Source organism: Lolium rigidum, chromosome 7, assembly GCF_022539505.1.
Source record: "Lolium rigidum isolate FL_2022 chromosome 7, APGP_CSIRO_Lrig_0.1, whole genome shotgun sequence".
Lineage (NCBI taxonomy): Eukaryota > Viridiplantae > Streptophyta > Magnoliopsida > Poales > Poaceae > Lolium > Lolium rigidum.
The window spans coordinates 175,494,261-175,521,746 of record NC_061514.1 but is presented as its reverse complement, the minus strand read 5'-3'; the positions used below and the strand labels follow the sequence as shown (position 1 = coordinate 175,521,746).

General features: G+C 46.3%; 1 protein-coding gene across 1 annotated transcript; it reads right to left on the bottom strand.

Moving 5' to 3' along the window:
- Window positions 1-9,118: 9,118 nt before the first annotated feature.
- On the bottom strand, window positions 9,119-14,506 carry LOC124674933 (U3 small nucleolar RNA-associated protein 6 homolog). Its single transcript, XM_047210985.1, has 6 exons — window positions 14,052-14,506; window positions 11,783-12,427; window positions 10,742-11,203; window positions 10,240-10,412; window positions 9,669-9,852; window positions 9,119-9,454 (listed from the first exon to the last, which is right to left on the bottom strand). Exons 1-6 carry the CDS (start codon window positions 14,496-14,498, stop codon window positions 9,371-9,373), a joined length of 1,995 nt encoding a protein of 664 aa, XP_047066941.1. The 5' UTR covers window positions 14,499-14,506; the 3' UTR covers window positions 9,119-9,370.
- Window positions 14,507-27,486: the final 12,980 nt, after the last annotated feature.

Genomic DNA, 27,486 nt, shown 5'->3' with positions numbered 1-27,486 from the left:
AACACAAAACCTAGTCATCATCACAATACAAGTATGTAAGCCACATAATTAACATGTTACCATGTTCTAACAAACAAACCATGTTGTCTCTGGAAATAAACCAAAAAAAAAGTTAATCGAGACAAACATGTATGAGAAAATAAAGAATTAAAAATCATCTCCATAAAGATTTATACCCATTTGGAATATTAAGTTATTATCTAAATAAATAAAAAGGAAGTAAATATCCATGGAATATATTAATACAACATATTCCAGAATCATATTAAGTTCAATCAAAGGGGTCTATATATTCAAATACCTGCAAAATACAAAAGGATTCAAATTTGAATTAAAACAGAATTCAAAAACAGAAAATAAGAAGAAAAAGAAAACAGAGAAAAAAATGGAGAAAAGCTTACTGCGGCGATGGCCAAGCGAGCGGCCCAGAGCTGCCGAGCCCAGCACTGGCCCAGACCACAGCCCATGAGCGACCCATCATACCGATTCACAGGAGGGGCCTCGTCTTCTTCCTCCTGCGCATGGACGACACGGCGGAGGCGTGAGCCACTTCGCTGGCCACCTCCTCGTCGAGGATAAGGGCGTGCGGACGCCAAGGACCAAGCCTGTGGTGTCCATAACCTCTCTCGCGTCCACCGCATCCAAAATCGTCAAGATTCGTATCCAGTAGCTCTGCCGACATCGTCGGAATATCCGACCATCGGCGGCGAGTGGCCGTCGACACTGGAGCCTCTCTCGGGCTACAAAACTACCAGGAGGATCCCCAGAACCCTAGCTAACCGAAACACCATCCCATTTCCTCTCTCGCTCTCTTAATTCCTCACCCTAACCATCACCATCACCGGCCAGTCTCCGGCGACCCATTGATTCCGACCACCCTAGCATTTGTGGCGTAGCTCAATCAACGCGCCTTACCGCATAGATCATCCTGGTAGAAGGAATCAAGAAACGACGCGCTCAGACAGACGAATTCGAGCGTTCTCTTTCGCCGGTGTTCGCCGGAAATCATGTCCGTGAGCTCGTCTCCGGCCACCACTGCCCACGGCAAGCCCTCTACAAACTCCACGGTGAGCTTGCGCGTCGATTGAACCCTTATATCCTCCCTGGCATGCACCATAGCTTGGTTTCGTGGTCTCGCCGGTGATGTCCCGCCGCGGGCAAGCTTACCGGCGATGCTCCAATGACCTATTAGCGAAACCAACACTACCATCGTACTCAAAGTGTCGTGGAGGTTCAGTAGAGCCTAGCCGCGCGTCCTGGGGCGCCTGAAATCGGCGCCGCCGCCGCACGCGGACTCGCCGGCGTTTAACCGCCGGTGGAGTCAAACACCCTGGTCAAACTTGACCAGTCTCCGCTCGCGTGGCAGCCTGCATGGCACTGGCCCCATTGGTCAGTGTCTGGCGCTAAGGTCTGCCACGGTACAAAACGTTTTGTTATTTATCTTAAATTACAGAATATTGCTGAATCTTTGCAAGAGTTTACAAAATTCATTTTAACTCAAAAAAATACATATGAGATATCAAAATGATCCTAAAAATAAACTCTATCCAATAAAAATATAAAATGAAATTTTTATTTTTAATAAAAATTCAATTATTATTTTTAATAAAAATTCAATTATTTAATACTTGTTATTTAAGCCTTTAATTTTAATTCTAAATTCAATTAAAAATTCAATAATTAGTAAAAATTTCCAAAATTAAATAAAAATCAGTAAATAAATAAAGAAAACATTAAAATTAATTTTATTTATTTGTTATTTTGTTAAATCATTATTAGAGAGATTTAAACCCTGATTAATAATTACCCTAATTATTAATTATTTAAAAATAATAAATGCCAAATTCAATATTTTTTATTTAGAAGTTATTAATAACTTCAAATTCAAAATGAAGTTATTAATCATAGAACTATATGGTAAATAGTAAACCCTAGTTCCATAAGGAAGAAAACTAGGAACTCATCATTTCATGTGTAATCCTAAACCCTAAATTCATTTAGAAACCTAGCTCTATTATTACATGAGAACCTTAACCTGCCTCTAACCTAAACCTCTAGGTTAGAACATATGATCATGATACTTTGATTTCATTCATAGCTCCTTAGTAGCTCTAATACATTGGTATTGCATGTGTTCATCTTCATCAGACTTACATAATCAAGTAGGGTTAACCAAGTGTAAACCCTAGATCCTATTACCAAAACAATCATCCTTAACTATCCATGATTAGCATCACACCAATGTGATGAACCTCAGGAGCAACTATGCCAAACCTTGAGCATTACCTAACCATATTCCACTAAACCCTACTAGTGTTGGATACTTATCAACCATCCTATTTAGGAGCCAATTATTCCTTACTTAATAGAACCAACAGTAAAACCTAGACCATCTCAACCCTAATTGATATACTTCTTATTATTTAAGAAGTATGTTCTTCAAAAGTTATTCTTTTGAAGTAAATAAAGAATCATCATCAACCCTGCTTATAAGGACCTATAAACCCTAGCTAGCTATCACCAATAAGATAAACCAATCTTGATAGCAACCTTGTACGTATGAATAATTGCTTACAATGCCCAGGCTTAATTCAACCTTACAAGCTCTAGGTGTTGATGAATCCAACTAGGTTGTGATCCATCTACTACTTACTCCAGAAACCAATTAGAACCATAGAAAACCATAGAACCCCACAAACCTAATTAACATACTTGTTCTTCGTTAAAGAACATGTTCTTAAAAAGTTATTCTTTTGAATTATATAATAAGTAATCATCAACCATGCATTATAGGACTTAAAATTGACAACTTCTCTTTACTTATTATACAACTACTATTCCTGGGTGTGTATGATTGTTACTATTCATTTTACCACCTGCTTATGATTCTAAAACAGCACAACCCTGCATAAGAACCTTGTTTGTGAATCATTCCAAAAGTGCAACACACCCAGAACTAATCATTATCACTCACTAATCCTAAATCATCGGGATTAGGTCACACTTAGAGCGATTGCATCTCATACTTATGCATTATTGCATCCTTGCCTATCTTTTAAACATCGTCCTTACCGGACGATGATGCTATTTCAGAATTTGGAGTTATTGCGTATCGAAGACCTTGCCTGCATAATCTTGCAGTCAAGAAAGGCAAGTTCATCACTTGCTCATGCCATTTGAGTATTTTTACCAAATTACTTGCAAAGTTCTATGTTTATCACTATTGCATAAAAAGCAAAACCACTATTTTCATAACTATGAATATGACTATGTGGTGGGCAATGGAACCATGGATTGTGTTGATATGGTGGAGGTTCCATTGCAAGGGTTATATCCATCTAGGATTAAACAACAAATGTCGTCCAGATGATTCTTGTGCCGTAATACCCGTGTTAACCATAAGATCCGGAGTGGGACGGAGTAGTCAAAAGTGTTTCCACCTCTCGTTCATCAACGGATGCGCATTCATCGTAAGCACTTGATCTCGAGAGACATGATGCGGGGGAACCCGTAGAAGTCCCCACGGTAATGTGGTCTATGATGGGTTGCAACCGCCGGCGAAGGAATGTATGATTGAGCTCGCATTGTCGTCGTGGTCGGGGTCCATCCTTAATTGGTGTAAGAGGACCGGCGAGGACCCAGGGTCGGAGATTGCAACAAAGGGTGGGTGTTCGAGGTAGCGGAGGAACATGATTGGCTAGACCTTATACTGGGCCTCACACCAAAGGAAGTGTGGACAGGAATGTACACCTGGTTGGCACCAAGGTTAAGATCTCTTATGGGTAAAGCAACACACCTCGCAGAGTGTAATGAATCGTGACTCGTCACTCCTCGTTCGGGATATGGAGCTGCGAACTGCCTGGGAAAGGAACTCCATGAAGTTCTAGTAAACCGGTGAAGGCCGACGGACATAGTTCTTCCGAATAAAAGCAACCTTTTGAAGAAATGGTTATGAAAACCTGCATTAGTATTAGACTTTACGGTCTAATGCCGTAGCTAGTGCATTAAACACCTCTTTCCTATAATGAACTTGTTGAGTACGCTCGTACTCATCCCACTCTTAAATCCCTTGCTTAGATATGGAGGCATCGAAGGAGAATCTGCAGTGCAACTCGAAGGTCGAGGAGTCAATATCTACTTCAAGGAACAGGACCCTGTCAGAGGAGTCAAACACTACATCCAACAAGGAGAAAACCTAGATTAGCAATAGAAGGGAACTAGCTTCCTAAACTTAGCTCCTATTTAGCCAGAATCTAGTCATAGCCTATATAGCTAGTCAAATACTCTATAAATAGAGTCCATGATAAGATTAGACCACGAGTCGTTCTTCTGGAGTTTACTTGCAATTTTACCTCATTGTAAAGTAGGAGGCTGTGTGGATCTTTTGTATAGAGTCAGTGTTGTAATTCTATAGACATGCCTTGGACCCGCATATGTTTCTGTTGTACCACTCTGAGTGATATAATACTAGTGGAACGGTGTTTCATTGGTGTTATATCAGACTTGCATACTACACCATGTAGTGGTATGCCGGGTCACCACACCTCCCCAGTCAGATTGAACTGATAGAATTTTGGTACCAAGAGAACGTTCAACTTGCTTTTAGAATTGGTAGAATACAGTCTCAACATCAGATTTATGTTTTAACAGATAGATCCATGAAAATTTACTAAAATCATCCAAAAAAGTTACATAATAACGAAAACTACCAGAAGATCTGATGGCAGGACCCCACACATCTGTGTGTACTAACTCAAGAGGAATAATAGAGACTCGGCTAGACAACTCATAAGGGAGCTGATGTACTTTTGTTTGTTGACATGTACCACACACATGCACAAGGGACTATTTATTTGTGGAAGACTCTAAATTATTCTTAGACAGGATGGCTTGGACGATGTTGGAGGATGGATGTCCAAGACGCTTGTGCCATGTATCCTTGGATGTGAGGTGGGCTTGGCGAAGATGATTTGCAGGTACTAGATACATGCCGCCCTGAGCTCTACCGTGAAGCCGAATTTCCTTCGTGATGCGGTCGTTGACATAAAAGGAGAAGAGGTGAAGTTCAACAAAGCAACCATTATCAAAGGCAAGTCTACTGGTGGAGATAAGATTTTTACTAATATGAGGAGAGTGCAGAACATTTTTAAGATGCAACGCATATTTCGAACCAGGTATGGAAGAGTCACCAACATGTAAAATAGGGATATGCATGCCATTTGTGACCTGGATCTGGTCGGTTCCCTTGTAGGCCTCCTGGACGTGGAGGCGCTCCATGTCATTGGTCATGTGATCGGTCGCTCCAGAATCCATGTACCAGACAGGCTTGATGGAGTTCTCGCCATGGTTGGAGTAGTTGGCGGAGCGGTTCGACGATTCCGGTTGAATGGTATGGTTGAACCGAGAGTAGCATCACAGGGCATCATGCCCATAGACACCACAGATCTGGCAGGTGGATTTGCCACCTCCACCTCCACGTCTGCGTCCGCCGCCCTGGGCATTGCCACGCCCAGAGTAGTCACCGCGGTCACCACCACGGCTGCCGTTTCCGTAGCCACCGCCGTAGTGGTGGCCTCCTCCAGGGCCACGGCCGCCACCATCGCGACCACGACCACCTCTGCCTCGCTGAAACCAGCCGCGGCCACATCCTCGCGACGTGTTGTTGGCGGAGTGCTGGAACTACAGAGTGTTCCCGGGCGCGTGATCACCGTTGCGCGCCTCATAGGCAACCATGTGCCCAAACAGATCATCGAGGGTGAAGTTGTCGTCCCCCTTGGATGCAATCACCGAGACCGAAGTGGTGAAGTTCTCATGATCATCGCCGAGGCCGGCGAGTATGTAGGAGATAACCTCCGAGTCGGAGAGGGGATTGCCGATCGTCGCCATAGTGTCGGCAATTTTCTTCACGTGGTTGAAGTAGTCAGACATCGTCGCGTCCTTCTTCTTGGGCCGTACTAGGGCCGTGCGAAGCTAAACCACCTTCGCTTTCGACCGGGATGCGTACATCCGATCAAGGGTCTCCCATGTCGCTGCAGACGTCTTGAGCAGTTGTACGTGGCCGAGAGTCGAGGGAGACAGGGAGGACAGCAGGGCGCTGAGCACCTGCTGATCGGTGCGGAACCAGACCGCATAGTCAGGGTTGTCGACTAGCGTTGAGCTTTCCTCGGCGGAGGCAACCTTCTTCGATGGCGCCTTCTCAGATCCATCTACAAAGCCGTACACATCTTTGGCCGTAGAGAGCGGGGAGAGCCTGCGCCCTCCAGAGCAGGTAGTTGTCCTGATCTAGCTTGATGGTGATCGCCGAGGCAAGAGTTTGGGTGAGGTTAGGGATCGGAGTCGTCGGAGCCATGGATGATCAGATCGTGAGAGGCTCTGATACCATATAAAACAGCGTAGATGAGATTGCTTTGCCGTGCTTCTCTGGGCCGACGCAAGGCTCTTTATATATGTGTATCAGGGTTTACAAGAGTTGTTAGGATTACAATAATCTAACCAACGTAGAAGCTATCTACTTACAATTCTTTTAGACAAACACGTGAAGGATCGTATCACGCCTAATCATCTGACTCCGTTTAACAGTTATAGCATTTGATCTCTATGCTGCAAACTTTTTCTCGTTGTGCAGCTATAGCGTTCGTCTCCATGCTGCATAGGAGAGTGATGGTCCATCTCTCCGATTTGCAGTTCTGATCCAATCCCGGCCGAATTAGCATATCTTCGTCCAATTAACTCAACTAGCACTAATTTCATGATTGTACGATAAAGAAGGAAGGCCCTGCTCGCTTGATCATAAACCCTGTGGTAGTACAATACATTCATGATGATACAGTTAGGAATTTCACACGCATGCATATAGCGTGGCTCAGGAAGGAGGGATACGTCGCGTCACCATCGGACGGTACTCCGGCTCACTGTCGTCGCCGGGGATGGTGGCGTTGACGAAGAGCTCGTAGACGGTGAACTTCTTCTCCTCTCTCGCCGTGGTGCAGCGCACGTACCCGGACGCCGTCCGGAAATCCCCGGTGCCGCCGACGATGGCCAGCTCCCGCTCCTCCTGGGACGCGTCGTGGCGGCCCTCCACGACGATGGTGCTCCCGTCGTACTCCCCGCCGGTGAGCAGCATCACCATGTCCACCAGGTACACCGGCTGCCGCATGGACGCCAGCATGGCGGTGCCCTGCGCGCGGCCCACGTGTTTGGACGACTCGCTCCGGTTCTGAGTGAGCAGGTCGTCGAACGCGTAGGTGTCGCCGAAGAATTGTGCCGGCGGCAGCGACGGGTTCATCGGCCCGGTGCCCTTGGTGATCAGCACCGCCCTCTGCCCCGGCGGGCCGTAGATGTTGTGCATGTACATGTGCAGGTGGATCTCTTCGGCGTCGTCGGCCACGGTGGCGACGAAGAGGGCAAGAGCCACCGCGGCGGCGGTCAGGACTACCAGGCGCTGCTTCGGGACGGAGCGGGCCATTGCTGATGTTTGTGTAGGCAGCTTGGATGCATGGTATCGAGCAGCTTGGACGCGCGGAGACGAGAGGTTTTGGTTAGCTCATGGTTGGGTGTGCAGCACAAAGAAGTCCAAGAAACTGAAATGGGAGGTTAATACGTGCAGGTACTTGACGAGTAGAAAGATGGCGATCGAACACTGAGTTTTCTCGAAAGAAGTTTTTATTAAACGACGTCGAGTCAGTGACAAAGAGGGCTTGGTCTTTGCCATTCGATCGGAGCCTCGGCAGCGTGCGCACATTCTCCCACCAGTGGAACTGGTAGTTTTCCCATTTAGGTTCTTTGTTTGCCATGTTTTCACTTTATTTACCTTAGGTTTCGTTGATTTTATCAATAGAACCGGGATGGTGATCCATAATGAATCAGATCAGTCTAGTTATGTTGTTGTGTACTGATCTGATTCGGTAAGCTATCTTTATTCCACTGTTATGTTCAAATAATATTTGTTTTTTGGTCTGAAATTCCTGATTTTCGCTAGTTTTTGGTCCTGCCGTTGACTAAGTCAAGAATGCTTTAGCACCGCTTAAGCACGCACTAAATGCATAAGCTCTAAGCGGAAGGCCACCACACCAATTACGCTTTCCGCTTTCCTGAACCTTGACGCGGAGTAACTTTATTTCGAGCTATGTTTATCGTTGTGAACTTTTTTCTTTTTCAAAAAAGAAATACTATACATGACTGAGGTTTAGCCACACCAAAGTCTGAACTTAAACTTTTGAGCCTAGTCCAACATGATCGCGCCCAAGTCCAAGCCCAAGTCTGAACTGAACTTAACCTTAAGTTTCTTTTTGTTTGATTTTGCTTATTGTTCGGTTTTATATAACAGATTTGCTAATTCTTAGTAGGCTGAGAATTAGCTTAGGGTTCAATAGATTTCATGAATGTTAGATTTGTGTCGTGATTTATGCATTTCAGTTGCAAGTTTGCAAGTTAAGTTGCAACTAAGTTGCAAATGGGGTTTGAACTAAATATTTAGTTGCAAGTGAGGTTACTAGAAAAATGTATACAAACCGTAGATTCGCTTCATGATACGTTCTCATGATGAGTTGCAACTAAAATTGGATGATATCAGTATTTTACTAAGTAGTGATCTTTAGCTGCCCGACATGTTGTGATGCCTTTGAGGCTTGAGAGTAGTCGGCCGGTCATCACACGACTCCACGAGGGTGATTCCGGGTACGGCCCCTCCGTGAGTGGTGAGCTCTACGCCGCTACTTCCACACTGCCGGCACACCGGCCAGCAAATGACCAAACGACGGGCAGAGCGACGGCAACGGAGAATAGCTCGAGGTGGAGGTAGCCAATCAATATAATCAGCAAATGAACCATCCATCTCATTAAATTTCTAATTTTAAAATTAAAAAGAAAATTGAAATGGCTGCCTCCATCAATATAAGCAGTAGTGGAAGCTATTTGTTTGTTTGCTTTCCCAAGATATTTTCTATTCGAGACTGATGGCTGCCCCATTCAAATTCAGCTAAGACGTCAAAATGAAAACAACTAAATAGACTTGCTCTCTTACAGAAAGTGTTCAACTGCTCCAACCTTTGATCATAGAGGCGTAAGGTTAAATAGGTTCAGACTCCAGTCACTGCTTCAATTGCTCTTCAGCAACTGATTTACTTGCTCCAAGGCTGATGCTATATTGTTGGGTAATCTTATCAGTATATTCATTACATGACTGGACTGGGCAGACACAAGCTATTCCAGTTTTCTTAAGACATCCCACAAACATTTAAAAAATCGGATCGACAAAGAACGAGAACAAAAATTTTGTCGAGTTGACTTAGTTGACTAAGATATGCCTATAGCAACACACGAATCAATCCAATCAAAATAGATATTACATAGTACAGGCACACGCTGCTAGCTACGGGGAATGGAGGGCAGTGGGGTCATTGAGCACCTTTCGGGCACGCCAGTAGATAGCATTTGATGTTTCCGATGTTCCTACCTGGTTGGTATAGTGCAAATGCAATGTCAACAAACATGAATAAGCAATTAATCAAGAGACAGGAGCAGGTGACTGACGAAAACAATGTCTAATTAGCAGTATATTTTTTCAGCAGTTTTCCTTATTAATTGGTCAGCTGTTTTTCTCCTTGATGAAAAGACAGAGCTCCTGCATGTTGCTTCAAAAGTAATAAATAGCAATAGGTAAACCATACCTTCAACTCCATGTTGTAGTACTTCCTCCAAAGTTCTCTTTCTTGCGGATAATGGTTGATTGCTGAATCAAACAGCTTGCGCGCAGTAACTAATGCATCATGGTTTCCCGTTGATGCAAGGTTAGCTTCCAGCTCTATGCAGAACTGGAATAACTTAAGACTGGGACGCGGTAAAGCCAAAAACCTGCATGAACGCACAAGTGTCAGAAACATGCTACCTCAGGCAATGGAGGGACAAGTGTCAGAAACATGCTACCTCAGTATATAAACAACTCTCAAGTCTAATCAACCAACAACCAGCAGGCAACATCAACTAAACTTATCTGATTTAGACCTTTAATGCAGAAATAAGTGTAACCAAAGGGGACAACGAAGGCAGATAATATATCTGAATTAAGTACAAGCAATATTAACAAAACCATTAATTCATAGCATGTTAGGCCCAATGTTAGGTTTTGGCAAATGGACAGAAAACACTACATGCAACAATGCTTATTTCCTTCATGTAATTAGCATGTCAACTCAGATTAGCATTGCAAACAATATCACTGAAGGGCCACAAATTCTGTACCTCTTATACATCTTCCTAGCTTGCTTAATACCATCCTTCTGCAAAACCCACCCAATAATAGCAGAAGAGACTGAAGCTCCACAATCACTCCCACCAGCCGAACTTAATGATATCGTTGCACACTTCACCAGCTTTTTAAAATATATCTTATCGTGAGAAAACAATTTCATGGCCTGCAATTCACATTACAAACAAACTTTTATTAAATGCATAAGGAAAACAGTATTACACCCTTTACAGAGAGCAGTGCAATCAGTTGAACAATATAAAGTTAATGCAATAGAAAGTACAATATAAACCCATATCAAGTAGACAAATGAAACAGAACGACCAAGACAGTGTCATAGTACCATAGATATAGAAATAATAAATCATAATCACATTCACACTAGAAATGGAGCAAAGCAAAATATTGCAATATAGGTCTAGAGTAGCACCAGGGAATGAACTGCTAGAAACTAGGGAACCATGGGAAAGCACGAGATAAAGCGAAGACACATACCGTATGCCACAGTCCCTCAGCCTTGGCTATGGATAACTTCGGAAGTATAACATTAAACAGATCAAACAGAGAACTTAGATTCTCCTCACTAAAGGAAGAACTGCCAGTAGCAGTACCAAGCGAGTTTATCTCTATGGTGGCTCTCAGGTTCCACAAATTTGCAGCCTGTAAAAGAGGTCCGCTGCAGAGCTTTGCTGCAAGATTCTTAGCTTCCTCAAATCTTCCAAACCTCAAAAGGAGTGAGACATATTGGCAGGCAAGTTCCTCGGCGAGACAACCACATGATTCAGCATTTTCATAAACTTTCAGCATAGATGAAGTGAATTCTGAAGCATCAAACTCAGCATCCTGAAATAATGAGATGGAATCCTCTCTGTCGGAGAATATAACACCCAACCAAAATTTTGCATACAGGGAGTACATTTTGGAAGTAGGCAACTTTCTGACAGCTTCATCATACACCTAGAATTGAAAGACATGTATTTAGAACATCGACAATGTTGTGTCTAGTGACATTCATGTCTTGGAATAAAATAGATAGTCACATATAAAAACTTAACCTCACTGAATAACGACTGCTAGCTACCAGATATGTATAGCAAGGGTAAGCAATTCACTCTGGATAAGTCCAGCTGAAAGATTAAAATTGTGACCAACACTTTTACAGCAAGCATATAGTGATACTTAACACTTAAGATCAACATCAACTTGGTACTAATGTAGTCAGGGGCAAACCTACCACTCAGCATAACATTTCATTTCAGGAAAAGATGGAATTCGCTCTCTGGATAAGTCCAGCTGAAAGATTAAAATTCTGGCAACAACTTGTACAACAAGCATATGGTGATAATTAATACATAAGATGAACATCAACCTAATACTAATCTAGTCAGGGGCAGACCTACCACTCAGGATAACATTTGATTGCAGGAAGAGATGGCGAGGACAAATTGCAAAAACAGATTCATCTCAAGAAAGTAAGAAAGATTGGCATTCACTCATAACCCATGATGTAATAAAGTGATGGCACAATGTTTTCACCTGAATTGATTTGTTCAACTTATTCAATAAAGCTTCTTTTTTATTCGAGGAATTGGTGGAATCACTGAGCTGAAGCCTAGCAAACCAATCCCAGTAGTCCTCATCGTGAGAGAAATCTTTCTTGAGGTCATCCATGACCTCCAGCCTCAGCTCTTCAGAATGTGCGAGCTCAACACTATTTAATATCTCTAAAATTTTCTTCCTCAAGGTTAAGCTTGATGGAAGAGCTTCCATAGCACCATGATAAATTGTTCGAATGATTAACAAGCCTTGCTGCCAAAATAGATCTTCCTTCTCCTCCAAATCAACTCCCTGCAAGCCAGACTCCTCAGCACCTTGTTCATCAAGTGACATGAACAGTTCTTTGTTCTCCTCTTTCCAGTGACCTGAATCATCATTGCTTTTCTGCAGCGTCTTCACATCCTCCCCAAGAGCAACCTTGCGAGCCTTAAGCTTGTTAAGATAGGTAAGCTCCATGCGCAGATACTCAATCCACATATCCTCTGATCCGGGACAAGATCTGAGACCACTCTGCATGAGTGCACGTGCTGCAGCAACATTCAAGTTCTGATCGAATTCCCAAGCTGCTGCATACATCCAAAGCCCAGGAACCTTAGGATGGTAACGAATGGCTTGTGCCATAGCCTGCAAATAATACAAATAAAAGTGAGAATAATGACATTTTATTAAGTCAGTCCTGCATTTAACACTTCTATCTAGTTTTGGTCCACAAAATGTTTTTTTTTGCAAACCTACTTATCAACAGTCACCACAAGGCGGTTACAAGTAATGGCCGGCAGAAAGGGATATCCATAAATGCAATAAAAAGCAATAAGATCAACCAAAGTATGCAATATAAGATGTCACAGAAGAACAAGAGAATCTCTTTAACATTAATGGTTTCTTATGCTCTAGCCCAAATCTTATTGCAGATTCCAGATTTAACAACCAAGAACATGCAAACTCCACTCTTTTACCAACTATGGCCTACATTGGAATTCATAGCCCAAAATTCACATCATAATCAAATACACACCTACATGGTGAACTCATAAGGTTCCATAACTTTTCTTGCTAGTTATATTTTAAGCGCTTAAACAAACACAAAACTTTCCACTACTGCTTTCTTGTCTTATCCATCCCTGGGCATGCGCATACAGAAATCAACAAATTGAAGTGGCCACATCTACTGAACAGGTACATCATCACCATATCTGGAATCACGAACAAATGTTGGGCCTACCACGTCCAGTATTCTCTCAATTATCACCTTCTGTGTCCCTGTATCCTGATAAACAACCACCGACCAACATAGCTGCCATCACCACCACTGCCCTATGTTCCGCCTCCGTGATCCATAGGTAGTGACACGGAGTTTGACTTGCGCCGCACGGATTACCCAACACCTATTCTAAGAAAACTGGACCGAAGCATGACTGTCTCAAAAAGTTCTTGGTAATATCCAATATGGCCATTACGGGTGAGATTTCATGCCATGAATAACACCCTTGTGGCACTACTTGCCTGAGAGGCAGGTCAGGGTATTCCTCCAAGAACCAGGAAACAACTACCAGGTGTGAGAAAATGTTTCGCCAGCTTGTATACGACAAACATTCAGCATACAGTAGTTCACCGATTCCTAATGGAAAATCATGAGAACATTCAGATTTTAGTATCCCGGAGCAGACGACTTGCCAGCCGTCCGAGCAGACGGTAGATGCCAATTGCCATCAAAACAAGCTAAAATAAGTTGCCACATGGCAATTTTTGGTTGGACCAAAATCGTTCGCTCTGAATAACGACCGCTAAATATTGGCGTCCTTCCAAATTAGTAAGCTATCCTTCTCACTTTCCGAGCGGATGGTGAAAGCATTAGTAAATTTCATGCACATCTAGATACCCAGAACTACCAGTTGAATTTCTGAGTGAAATTAATAGGGTTGGGCATGGAAGGCAGTGAAATTCCTTGCCTAAATATTCACCTGGAATTAGAATATACATCCCACACTGGCACTAAATTTCTAGCTCAAAACACAAAGCGCTCAGAAGGCCATCTCAAGTATCCAACTTTTCTGAGCATAAATGTTTGTTCCATCCCAAATTCACATTATATATGTTTATAAGTCAAGAACAAGAGCAACTCAGGCATGGTGAAAATAAAACATGACCAACACTGACTGTATGTGTCGACGCTGCAGCCCTATTAGAACAACTTGTCAGTAAATCGTTGCTGAACCAAGAGCTCTACAGGTAAATACTGGATGCGTACCTCCTTCATCCTGCCGTGGCGCTTTTGGCGGCAGAACTCGAGGTATCTGAACCAGAGGTCGAGGTCGCCCTTGAACCTGACGGTGGCCAAGCGGTAGACGCCGAGGACGCGCTTGACTGCCGCGGCGTCGGAGACGGACTTGGCCCACTTGCCCTTCCTATTCCTCTTCCTCTTCTTCTTCCCACCGCCATCCTCGTGGTCCGGGTCGGGCGTGGCGCGTATGATGGCGCGCTTGCGCAGGTCGCGTAGCTTGTCGACGCGGAGGAGGTAGTCGATGTAGTCGAGGAAGTCGGCCTTGCGCGGGGAGTGGCGGCGGAGGCGGAACTCGAAGTCGCGGCGGCGGCGCACGACCTCGGCGAGCTCGGGCTTGGTGAAGAGGCCGCGGTTCAGGAGGTCGTCGAGCTCCTCGGGCATGCCCTCGAGGCGGAACTGCACCGCGTCCGCCATCGCGAGGTGGAGCTGCTGCTGCTGCTGCTAGTGTTTAGGGTTTTTGGTTGCGGCGGCGGCGGCGGAGGAGGAGGGGAGAGGGGAGCCGCCACGGCAAGGAGGAGGAAAGAGTGAGGGGTGGTCGCGCCGTCGCTGTGGGAGAGCCGGGGGATGCCGTGTGCTGAGCGGGCTACTGGGCTTTAAGGCAAGGGCAAGGGGATCGAAACAAGATAGTGGGCCGAACTGCTGGCTACTGCTGTATTAGGCCCTCTTTGATGGGACTGCTATATGCTGACCGGGTCGGTATATAGCAGTCGAAACAAAATAGTGGGCCGAACTAAGTCGGTACATATAGGCTTGTGAGTTTTGCAGACAAGCAAACAAAAAGGAACTACAGAGATAAACATCTAGGACAAAGCCTTGAGGATGATATTTTTCCACTAAGGCTTCACACGCCACTCCTTGGCGCCATCTCTCTAGCAGGAAAGCTTCAGGGCCATTACGACAAAAAAGGGGTATTCTCAGCAAAATCAGCATACAGAGTAGCAAGGGACATGGAAGCTCAAGATTCTATCCACGGCAACCCAGCGTCATCTCAAACTGATAAAGAGAACAAGGCCTTAATATGGAAGAAATTGTGGTCACTTCCCCTTCCTAGTAAAATCTTACACTTTTTATGGAGGTTAGCCACTAACACTCTTCCACTGCGTATGAATCAAAGAAGAAGAGGGATGGATGTAGACACAAGATGTCCACTATGCTTCAGATTTGATGAAGACGGAGGCCACATTTTCCTCAAATGTAAATTGGTGAAACAATTATGGAGGCAACTTCAACTTGAAGATGTAAGGGAAGAACTAAATAAGTGCAGAGATCAAATTTCAGTACTGGAAACAGTTTTCAGTTTACAGGAGGAAAGGAAGTTAACAATATGCTGTGCACTATGGCTGTGGTCGAATGAAAGGAATAAAGCAAATGCTGGAGATAAAATCAGACCTCTTCAACAAACAGTTTCTTCAGTAATGATCCACACAATGGATTATAAGAAACTGATCCAAAAGAAACAATCAAGCAAGAAAACAGAGCCAGGTAAATGGAAACTACCCTTGCATAATTATGTCAAAATAAACATAGATGGGGCGTTCCACAAAAATACAAATACAGGAGGCTGGGGTTTTATCGTTAGAAATGAATGTGGCTTTCCAGTAGCAGCTGGGGAAGGTCACAGTATAGGAATACAATCAGCCCTACATGCTAAAGCTTTTGCTATGCTGCAGGCAATAAAAAATTACTTCTCAGATGGGATGCAACAAAGTGCAATTAGAAATGGATGCAACAGAGCTGAAGAAAGCAGTCACAACTCAGGACTATGATCTATCACAATTAGGACGTCTTTTCAAAGAAATAAAATCCCTTCTGGACGTGGCTTATGATGATGTAAAATTATTAGTATGTAAAAGAACTTGTAACAATGTAGCTCATGTACTAGCAAATCAGGGTGCTATGTTAGAGGATAGCAACCAAAATGTATGGATTGCGGAACTTCCACATTTTGTAACTGAACTTTGTGCTGGCGAGTTGGCCAGTTTATATGTTTAATGGAATACAGTAGTGTTCCTTCAAAAAAAAAACAGTAGACGATAAACCTATCGGCAGAAGTTTCACATCCAAGCTATCCTCAACAGTTTGCCTCTCCGGCGGTCCAACAGCAGTAAGTTTGCATCCATCAAGCTCAAACAGTCTTGGGAGAGCATTTTCCAATTTCTGATATTTGAGTGCAGTCTTCTCAGCAGTTCTTTGACACCTAGCTATGATATACCCTGAAAGCACAAATCATTATGTAAACACCATATAGTCCATAGAAAACATATGAGGATGAAATATTAATCACGGAATTTTTGTCCTAATTGATCCACCACGGGCAACAGATACAGAAGTGTACCAATACTAAAACCCAAGATGTCAGAAATGATCTCCGAAAGATGCTTGACAACAGTGCACTCAAAAAGTAAGTGTTTTGCAGTTTCATGTCTCTGTTTAAGTAGGTAGACTCCGGTGGATGTGCTGTTTTTAGCTCACGAGTGCATATGCTCCTTTTATTTGAAATGCTTTTAAGCATATTTAAAATATTAAAAAATAAAAAATAGAAAGTTTCGCGTGTATATCTCCACATCATATGTTTTCAGAAAGTGCTTTGAGCAAGCAAAAAAATTGTCGGTTTTCAGCAAAACAACCGAGTTTTTTCTCTAAATTTTTGAACATCTTAAATTTTATTTTTTAGATAAGAAGAGCATATGTACTCAAGATCAAACACGTAGAATGTGGAGATATACAAGTGATTTTCCCCCCGTAAATTCCTTAACATCTTAAAATTTGTTTTTTAGATGAGAGAAACATATGCACCCAAGATCAAAAGTGATTTTACGACGGGGATTCACATTGAACCACAGCTTCCATTAACCTCCTCCGCCCAACCTCCGACCCTCCCCCCCCTCGCCGCTGTCGGGAGTCGACGTTGGGCAAAGCCTGCGCGTTTGACGGTAGCAGCGAGGCCTCCTTCTCCAGGCGGCGACCACTCGATCCCACGGCGGCGGTGACAAAACCGAGCGTCGGCAGCGGCGAGGTGCCGCAGCCTTCCAACGGCGATCCCGCATCGGCGGATGGGTCGATGGTCGTGCCTGGTGGCCACGCTCCCATGGCTGCATCTGGAGGATCTGGATCCTCCATGCGCGGGCTTCAGGAACGTCATCGAGGTTGTGGACGGCATGGTGGCGCCTGGTTGCGCCGACGAATGGGCACCGCAGTGGTGTCGCCGTCGATGAGCTTGGTGGGTGCGGGATCTTGGGCGGCGGCCCTGGTGGATCTTGGTGGCGGCGGTCGCTGTGTTGGACGATGCGGTGGCCGGGGTTTGGAGGTCATGCGTCCGGCTGACGAGTCTGCGAGGGGTAAGCTTGTGGTACGTCTTTGCAGTTCTGTGCTTGCCGGCGACGCCAACCGTGGCTTCCCCGCTGGCGTGCCGGTGGTGTATTGCCTTCAATCTTGGAGAGCGTGCGGCGGTGGTGTAGGGAATGTAATGTGTGGGTTGTCTGGCCTAGTTTCGAATAAAGGTGGATGTCCTAGGATCCCAACTCGTGCCAAGATGAAGAGCTGTCGGATGCGTGTTACCATTGATTTGGTTGAAGTGTCGTGTTCCAGAAGGCTCCAACGATTCATGCCTGGAGATTGATGGATCGGGTGTGATTCGGTCGTGCGCACCCATATTTTTTCTATAACCGTTTGGTTTGAAAGGGAGTGCTTCGAAGCTCTGCTGGTTGTTAATATCATGGGGCATGTTCTCGTTCTATGGTGCTGAATGTCATGGAACTCGAGATCTGAGGACTAGCGATTGTGGTTTGAGTCTGGTGGGCGATGAGAGTTGGCTTGGTGATTCGTGACTTGAAGCAATGGCATGCAGGTGGGGGCGGCAACACAGGCGAAGTTTAAGTCTTACCTTTCAGAGTGAAAATCTAAGTGAAAATCTAAGGTCTGACCTTAATTGGTTGTGTCTGGCAATGTCCTTATTGACGACATTGTTTTAAGAGCGAGGACTTTCTTCACGGTGAAAACCTAAGATCTATGATCGGGCGATGACGATGTTTGTGCATTGTTTCTTTCTTGGAGACGTCGCTTTTGAAGAAGCTGGACTTCGGGTGTCGCCTAGAGGTGTTAGTACTGCTTCTTTAAGGAATTGATCACTGTAGCATGACTTTTCTTTTTTATAATTCTTCTTTGTTTTTGGTTGTGTGCATCCGTAATGCCGCCAGGGCAGTTGGCTGCTGCAGAGGTTGGGTGTAATTGGCATATCCGAGATATTAATATATGCTCTTTGTCACAAAAAGATAACGACCTGGGGTATAATAAGGAATTACTCCCTACGGTTGACAATCCCATAAAAATGATATAACATTATACACACCAGAAGGGTGAAGCATTCAAATACCCTCGATCCCATTAAAAATGTCTTAATTTTATCAAAAATTAAATATATCTACCTACTAGATAGTGTTTAGATACATTTAAATTTTAACAAAATTGAGACACTTTTGATGTGATGGATTTTTGATGTGACGGAGGAAGTATGACCATCTTCTTCATCATTGAAGCTCACTGTTTCCTTCTAAGGCAACCAGTTCTAACCAACGGTTGAACACTGGTTGGTTGACCGTTCTTCTGAATGAAGTGAAGGTTGGGACCTTCTCAAGCTTCAGCTACAGAACAGCATAGTTCATTAACGACGAGATACAAGTCCCTAAACAGAGTATCCAAAGAACAATGACCCATCCAAGCACCTTCCCAAAACTGATTGTTCTCAGGAAATTGAGCCAGTTCCGTCGGCGTCTGTCAGGCTGGCTGGATAGACGAGGAAAGGCGGATTCTCGTGGTCAGAGGTCAGCGCGGGTGTGAAATGCGGAAGAGTAGCGGAGCAGTAGCATGACTTGACTGACAGTGATATCTGTGTCTGCCGGCGCGTGCGTTTGACCCCTTCGGCTTCAGATCGAGCTCGGGTCGATGATATTTCTCCCCATCGCTCTCTCTACTTCTCTGCTCTCCTCCGATGCTGTGCTGGTATACACAGAGTAACAGTGAGACTGTGAGAGCAACGCTTTCTCTCGATGGTGAGCATGCATGCGTCCAAATCGAGGGAGAATTGAGGAGCACCAATGCGCACTGGAGATGCCTTTGCAGCATTTCCACCTACGCGTTTCATATAGTAGCCATAGCAGCACCGGCAGCTGTATAGGATGTGCCGGCAGAAGTTCCTTAGGGCATCTCCAACCGCGCGACCTATTCCGCGCCCGCGCGTCCGGATGGATCGAGCCGGACAAAAACGCGGCCCAGCGCGGGGACGCACCGCAAAAGCGGACGGCCGCGGCGTCCGGAACGACGCAAACCCGGCCCAAATCTGGGCTAGGTTTGCGTGGCCGCGGATGGCACGCGCCGTCCGCTCGCGGTCGCCTCGTCTCCCTTGGGCCCACCTGTCGATGACCAGGAAGGCTATTAAATAGGGACTGGAGGGGATCTGATCCTCCACTCCACTCCCCACTCCACTCCCGCAGCGAAACCGCCGCCATGGCCCCGAAGCGACGGTTCGCTTCCGGAGCCAACGACGATGAGGCGAGCAGCAGCCGCCGTCGTCCGCCGCCGGCGATGCGGCCGTCCGGACGAAACCGACGCGGCCTCCACATCGGAGAGGCCGCCCGCGGCGGCGCGGCATTGCCGCAACCGCCGCCGCTGCTTCTCGAGCCCAAGCCCGAGTCCTCGGAGGAGGACCCGGACCTCCGCGCCGCGCTGCTCATCTCGGCGGCGGAGGAGGACGCGAAATGGCCGCACCTCCATGCGGCCATTCGCACCTCCGAGATGGAGGAAGCGGCCCGGCGGGAGGTCGAGGAAGCGGAGGGCTGGGAGCTCTATGCCCAGGCGCGACGGGAGGAGGAGGAGGCGGCGCGGCGGGAGGAGGCCAGGCGCCGCGCCGACGAGGAGCGCCGCGAGGAGCAGCGGCGGCAGGAGGCCAGGCGCCGCGCGGAGGAGCAGCGGCGCCGGGAGGCCGGGCGCCGCCCGCGGCGGGAGAGGCGGCAGCGCCTCGGGGAGGAGAGGCGCAGCGCCTCGGGGAGGAGGCGCTGCTCCGTGCGCCGCCGCATCCTCGGGTCGCTCCGGACCCCCACTCGGCTCGGGAGGAGGCCTCGTGGTCTCCGTGGCCGGAGTCCCCGCGCGGTCGAGCCACAACAGTGCCTCGCCGCCCGGGGACGTCGTCCACGCCGACGACGACGCCGACGACGCCCACAGGGGCTAGGCGGCGCACCGGCGACCACCGCGCCGCCGACCAAACCCTAATGGAGGGTTTTTCGTTTAAATTGTAAAGCCCATATAGGGGCTTCTTTTGTTAGTTATTTGCCCAAAATAGGGCTATGTACAAATTTGCCCAAAATAGGCATATGTTTAATCAAATTTCGTTTAAATTTGCCATTTTTCTTTTGTTTTCGTGTTTCTCCGATTATGCGCTGCGTCCGCGCGTTGGGCGCAGCGCGCGACCCAAACGGACACGCAGACGCGGGCCGCTGTCCGCGTGTCCGCTCGGCCACCCAAACGGCCCAAACCGGACGGCCCAGCGCGTCCGTTTGGGTTGCGCGGTTGGAGATGCCCTTAGTACAGGGGTTGCCGCCCCACACCAGCACGCCACATAACGGCTTGCCCGCAAACAAATTGTTCAAGCAAGCTACAATATTTTGCATAGTTTTCAGCAAATTACAATATTTTACATGGTTTTAAACAACAATTTAAACAATATTCCACTATTTAAACACACAAATAGTTGATCATATAAATCTCGGGAGCTCCATATGCAAGACAACGCATAGCAGCCGTGCACTTCTGAACGAGAAGCCCCACATCCGAACAAGGACTCGCATCGGCAAGCCAGTGCATTGTTGCTTGACTCCGATTACTTCGCTGATGACGCAAATATACGCCCAAGGATTTTTGGTGGAGATTTAGGATGAACATGGATTTGTTTATGCGGATTATGTTCGACGTCACGGAGTATGATACATATTTCATGTGCAAGAAAGACTAAAGCGGGCCGATGCTAGTCCTTGTTTGGCCCTTTTCAGCCCTCGAACCGCCACGCCGAGGGACAGTGTGTATGTGTTGACGAAGGCTGAGGAGGTTGGTCAACATCGGAGGCAACCGTTGTTGCCGTTCGGCGGTGGCATCGTCCTCCTCCTACATAAATATATGCATCATTATCTCATCGTTGATGTCCATTGCGGCAATTCTACGAACACCATGTGGGTGGGTGGGAACGAACGATGTGGTCGACCGCCTTCCTTATGCCGGTGAGTCGGGGCAGCCGCTGAGAGGCGCGGCATGTGGTCACGGCGGCACCTGGGGCGGGGGTCGGCGACATTGTTGGAGATGCCCAAGAGGCAATAATAAAGTGGTTATTATATATCTTTGTGTTTATGATAAATGTTTGCATACCATGCTATAATTGTATTAACCGAAATATTGATACATGTGTGTTATGTAAACAACAAGGAGTCCCTATTAAGCCTCTTATATAACTAGCTTGTTGATTAATAGATGATCATGGTTTCGTGATCATGAACATTGGATGTTATTAATAACAAAGTTATGTCATTAGATGAATGATATAATGGACATACACCCAAATAAGCGTAGCATAAGATCACGTTATTAAGTTCAATTTGCTATAAGCTTTCGATACAATAGTTACCTAGTCCTTCGACCATGAGATCATGTAAATCACTTATACCGGAAGGGTACTTTGATTACATCAAACGCCACTACGTAAATGAGTGGTTATAAAGATGGGATTAAGTATTCGGAAAGTGTGAGTTGAGGCATATGGATCAAGAGTGGGATTTGTCCATCCTAATGACGGATAGATATACTCTGGACCCTCTCGGTGGAATATCGTCTCATTAGCTTGCAAGCATGTGACTGGTTCACAAGAGATGATATGCCATGGTACGAGTAAAGAGTACTTGTTGGAGACGAGGTTTAACGAGGTATGGAGATACCGATGATCAAACCTCGGACAAGTAAAATATCGTGTGACAAAAGGAATCGGTATCGTATGTAAATGGTTCAATCGATCACTAAGTTATCGTTGAATATGTGGGAGCCATTATGGATCTCCAGATCCCGCTATTGGTTATTGGTCGGAGAGGAGTCTCGACCATGTCTACATAGTTCACGAACCGTAGGGTGACACACTTAAGGTTTGATGTCGTTTTAAGTAGATATGGAATATGGAATGGAGTTCGAATTTTGTTCGGAGTCTCGGATGGGATCCAGGACATCACGAGGAGGTTCGGAATGGTCCGGAGAATAAGATTCATATATAGGAAGTCACTTTCCAAGTTTGGAAATGATCCGATGCATTTATGGAAGGCGCTAGAATGTTCTAGAACCTTCCGGATGAAATCACCATGGAAGGTGGAGTCCCGGTTGGACTCCACCAAACCCAACCAGCCAACCAAGTGGGAGGGTTGAGTCCATGGAGGACTCCACCTCCTTGGCCGGCCAACAAGGGGGGAAGGGGAGAGTCCCTGTCCCTCTAGGTTTCGTCCATATGGCAGTTTTTGAATTGGGAGTCTTATTCGAAGACTTTGGGCAAACCCTTGGGGTTCCACCTATATAATGAGGAGGAGAGGGAGGGGGCAGCTTTGTACTTGGCCGCACCACCATAAGGGGCCCCTGGCCGGCGCCCCTACCCCCTCTCTCCCAAACCCTAGCACACCTCCCTCCTCATACACCTCCCGTAGCGCTTCGGCGAAGCCCTACCGGAGTTCTCAACCACCACCGCCACCACGCCGTCGTGCTGTCGGGATTCCGAGGAGGATCTACTACTTCCGCTGCCCGCTGGAACGGGGAGAAGGACGTCGTCATCAACACCGAACGTGTGACCGAGTACGGAGGTGCTGCGCGACTGTGGCACCGTCAAGATCTTCTACGCGCTTTTGAAAGCGGCAAGTGATCATCTTCTGCAACAACGAGATCTAATCTCGTAGGCTTTGGAAATCTTCGAGGGTTAGTCTCATGATCTTCTCGTTGCTCCCATCTTCTAGATTGCATCTTGGATTGGTTTTCGTTCTTGCGGTAGGAATTTTTTTGTTTTCTATGCTACGAATCCCATCAGGCATACCATCTGACTGCTCCCTTTGGACAACGGCGAAACCAACGATATCGAAGGTTGTTTCTGCCAAACCACGGTGGGAGATGGCGGAGGTGCCGGTGGTTTTTGGGTGGGTGGGAGAGGCCAAGCATGGGAGAGGCGACCTCGGTGATGGTGATCCAGAGGGATAGGATGCGGACCGGGAGGGATGGAGGTGATGGAGAATGGGCTTGTTTTGTTGCCAGGGGTCCCATGTAAGAGATCCTATGTAGACCGGAGTGCCTTCGCCCCCCAACTCTATCCCTCCCCATAGAGACCGATACGGGGTTACCGACGATTTATCGGACTCTAAATTGTGATGGAGCTTTATTGAACAGGTCGGTGTGGCACCAAAACAGCGTTGGACCTCTATAAAACTATTGGTATTGTTATATGAGGGGGCGATGGGGATGCCCATAAGAGCGTCTCCACCGACGCGCCCCATAGCGGCCCCGATAGCGTTTTGGGGGCCGACTTTGATTTTGGGCTCCCACCGGTGCGCCACAAAAGGTGCCGGCTAGTTTTCGAGCCCAATAGAATCGCCGGCAACCCCGTGCCGGCCCCTTCGTAGAGGGCACAGATCGGGACCGCCGGCGCTTCGCGGCACGTCAAAAAACAAGAGTGGACTCCGCCTGGCAGCCGCGCACGCACCGCTTTCCCAACCTCCTACACACGCCCGAGCCGACTCCCACCTCTCTAGATTGCCACTGTCGCCGCCGCGCCCCTGCTTGCAATAGACACTGCCGCACGTCCAGGAACCGTCGTCCATCGAAACGGCCGCCACCCCCTCGAGTGGCGGCCGCTGTTTCGCCCGGAACAGAGCTCGCCGCCACCGTGGCACAACCGCCCCGCCCACAAGGTGTTCGTCGGATTGCAACTGTTCACGGAGGAGCACAACACTGAGGCTGTCCGGCGGCAACAACAACAGTTGATTCTGACGAGTATTCTGCACGTTCGCCAGCCTTTCTTCGTCGTGCCTCGACACGGCGGCTCAAAGCCAGGCAAGAGGAGGAACATCAACCGGCATCGTCAAGCCAACGCAATGCTGCTTGACGCCAACTACTTCAACAACGACGTGGCTCATTCGCCGAAGAAATTTCGGCGCCGGTTTAGGAGAACAAGGATCTGTTCATGAAGATTGTCTACGGCGTCAGGGAGTACGACAACTACTTCATGGCCAAGCACGATTGCGCAGGTTTGTGGGGCTTCACCTCAATTCAGAAGTGCACTGCTACAATGCGTCTCCAGATACAGCCAATGACTACCTACAGATGGCGGAGTTGACATATTCACAGACTCTCTATAGATTTTTCCGAGCCGTCACAGCGGTATTTGCTAAAGTCTACTTGAGATCACCAAGGGCAGATGATACAGCTCGGATCCTGGCAAAAAATGCAGCAATAGGGTTTCCTGGGATGCTTGGAAGCATTGACTGCATGCACTGGGGCTGGAAGAATTGCCCTTTCTCTTGGCAGGGAATCTACAAGGGGCATACTGGTGAGTGCAGTGTTATTCTTGAGGCGGTGGCAGACCATGACCTCTGGATTTGGCATGCATTTTTTGGCATGGCAGGAACAAACAATGATATCAATATGTTGAAGCGCTCTCCGGTGTTTTCTAGGCTAGCTGAGAGACAAGCTCTTGCCGTGAACTTTGAGGTAAACGGCCACGCATACAACAAGGGGTACTATCTAGCTGATGGTATTGTGAAGACAATCCCCTTCGGAGTTGGACGCTTATTTTGCAACATGTCAAGAAGCAGCTCGCAAGGATGTTGAGCGTGCTTTTGGGGTGCTTCAACAGCGTTTAGCCGTTGTCACGTACCTAGCCCTTACTTGGTCTGAGTCTCAGATGAGGAAGGTGATGAACGTCTATGTGATCATGCACAACATGATCATTGAGAGCGAGCGCGATAAACCTGTGCATGACGATTAACCATTTGATTATCAAGGGTATCTTGCTGAGGTGAGCATGTACCCCAAAAGTTTGCGTTTTTTTCACATGCATAATGAAATTCGAGATGCAGGTGTTCATGCTCAACTTCAGGCGGATCTAGCTACATATTTATGGGTGAGGAGAGGAGCCGCTAACAATGCATGATTTAATTTCTATTTTTTTAATTGTAAGAATAATTTAATTTCCATTTGTTTGATTGTAAGAATAATTTAATTTCCATATGTTTGATTGTATGAATAATTTAAGTACTATTTGTGTGATTGTATGTACTATTTGTGTGATTGTATGAATAATTGAATATAGTATGGATAAAATGTGATTAATATGTTGTTTCAAAATATTGTAAAAAGTAAAAAAAATGTTTTGGGAGCCGCCAGATGGGAGGCGTCGGTGTGAAAACAACGTCCCCAATAGAGGATGCACTGCCGGCACCCTTATACAGCAGTGCCGACGTATCTGCCTTCGACTATTTGGAACGCGTCGGTGGAGATGCTCTAAGAATTACTTGTGCACATTGACACCGTTGTAGCTGGTCAGCTTGCGTTGCTTGGGTTGAACTAACAAAGGTCCATGTCCCGTTGCCGATGCGGATCAAATTATGAACTTATAATACTTCCTGCCATTATATTAAGTGTCGCTGATCAACGACGTTACACTTATGGTGAATCCAAATAAGTAAATTAATTATAGTATGTATGTCTGCAAGTCAACTAACGAGCAAATTAAGCAAAGCCAAGCTATGTCGATCTGCTCCAATGGATAGCGGCGGCGTGTAGACAAGTGATACATAATCTTTGTGTCTGTACGCTTAGTTTCTACGGCTATACGCATGCAGGTCTGACTAACGATCGAAGAGCGGCTGGCTATTCTTATCCACAAAAAGAGGAACAGATGAGTTAGCCGTTGCCTTTGCAGCCACAACTAGTCAACGATGATCCATCCATCAGCATCACCCTTCATGTATGCGTGCAGTACTTTACTGTCGCGCAGTGATTATTCAGTGAACACAGCTCATGCTTTCACGTGCAACCGGACAGTCCTCTCCAGCTCCATCAAAAGAACTCGTCAACCGATTAATACTGCTCCGTGATTCGTGCAGTTAATCATGCATATACTCTGGAGTCTGGACCCAACCAATGGGCTGCTAAGCATGTTTCCAGGCAGTTAACAATTGCGCTCGCCATTCTTCCTGTCAGCCAGAGCAGTGTTCCTTGATTGGGAGCGCCTCTGAACAAGACCAAGGAGCCGTTGGTTTTTGTCAGGCACCCCCGCCGGTTTCAGTTTAAGTTTCAAACGCTGATCTACTACCTACTTGCGACCTGTATATCAACATCTCCATCCCGTCTAGTTGGGCTTCTATGTATCCAAGTTTTCAGAAGTCATCATTCGCGCATGAATACTGAAATGGAAACCTCCGAAGAAAGGAGCTGGTTGATTAACATGCTCACCGGATCTAGTCAGGCTGGGGATAAGAAGGAACACACACGGGATACCCTTGTCGATCCTCTGGATCAACTTTAGGGGCCGAATTTATGCGTGATGCGTGCAGTAAAGCACCAAAAAAGGAAAACAGAGTCATGAGGAAACCGCCAATTTCTTGTAGAACATTCTCGCTCGAAAAGCTGCTAGCTGATGGATTAACTCTTCCAACTCCAAATGGTCGTATAGTTAAATATATTGAACACCGCCACCGGCGGCAAAGTACTTAGTAGATGGAGTACGTCCCAGGTTGCTGACTCCATCTTATCGTAGCAGCTGACAAGGTATCCAAATCTGGCTGTTCAGCTGTCATGCATCCATGTATATGTATGCAAGCATATATTGTATTCTGTGTGTGAAGAATCTCTGAAATCGATATGAATATAGTATTTCCGATTTGTTTCAGATTGCAATTATTCGGCCGATTCTTTGGACCAATTGCACCAATTTAAACAATTATATTTGGTTATTCGATAATCAACAACATATTTTAAAACGATCATCAACAACTTGCGCACCTCTTAGGAACGAATTGTATCATGCATATATATCTGCAATCCATGAGTGTATACGCATGTGAACGAACAACCCAACGGTGCTGGAAACCGAATCAACCAAGTCAAAACCTGGCAATCAACTTGACAGCCGCATAACGGCCGGCCAGCCGGATTAAGATAAACCCTCCAACACAGCATTCATACATACATATTTGGGCTAAATTTGACCACCACCTCGGCAGTTGACCTGCTTGCTTGCAAACCACACGCACAGCGCAAACTAGCTGTTAGCTATTACTCAAACAAAGGCAGCTGCCTGCCTGCCTCTGTTAGTCTGTTCTAGTTCTATATAAACACCTTC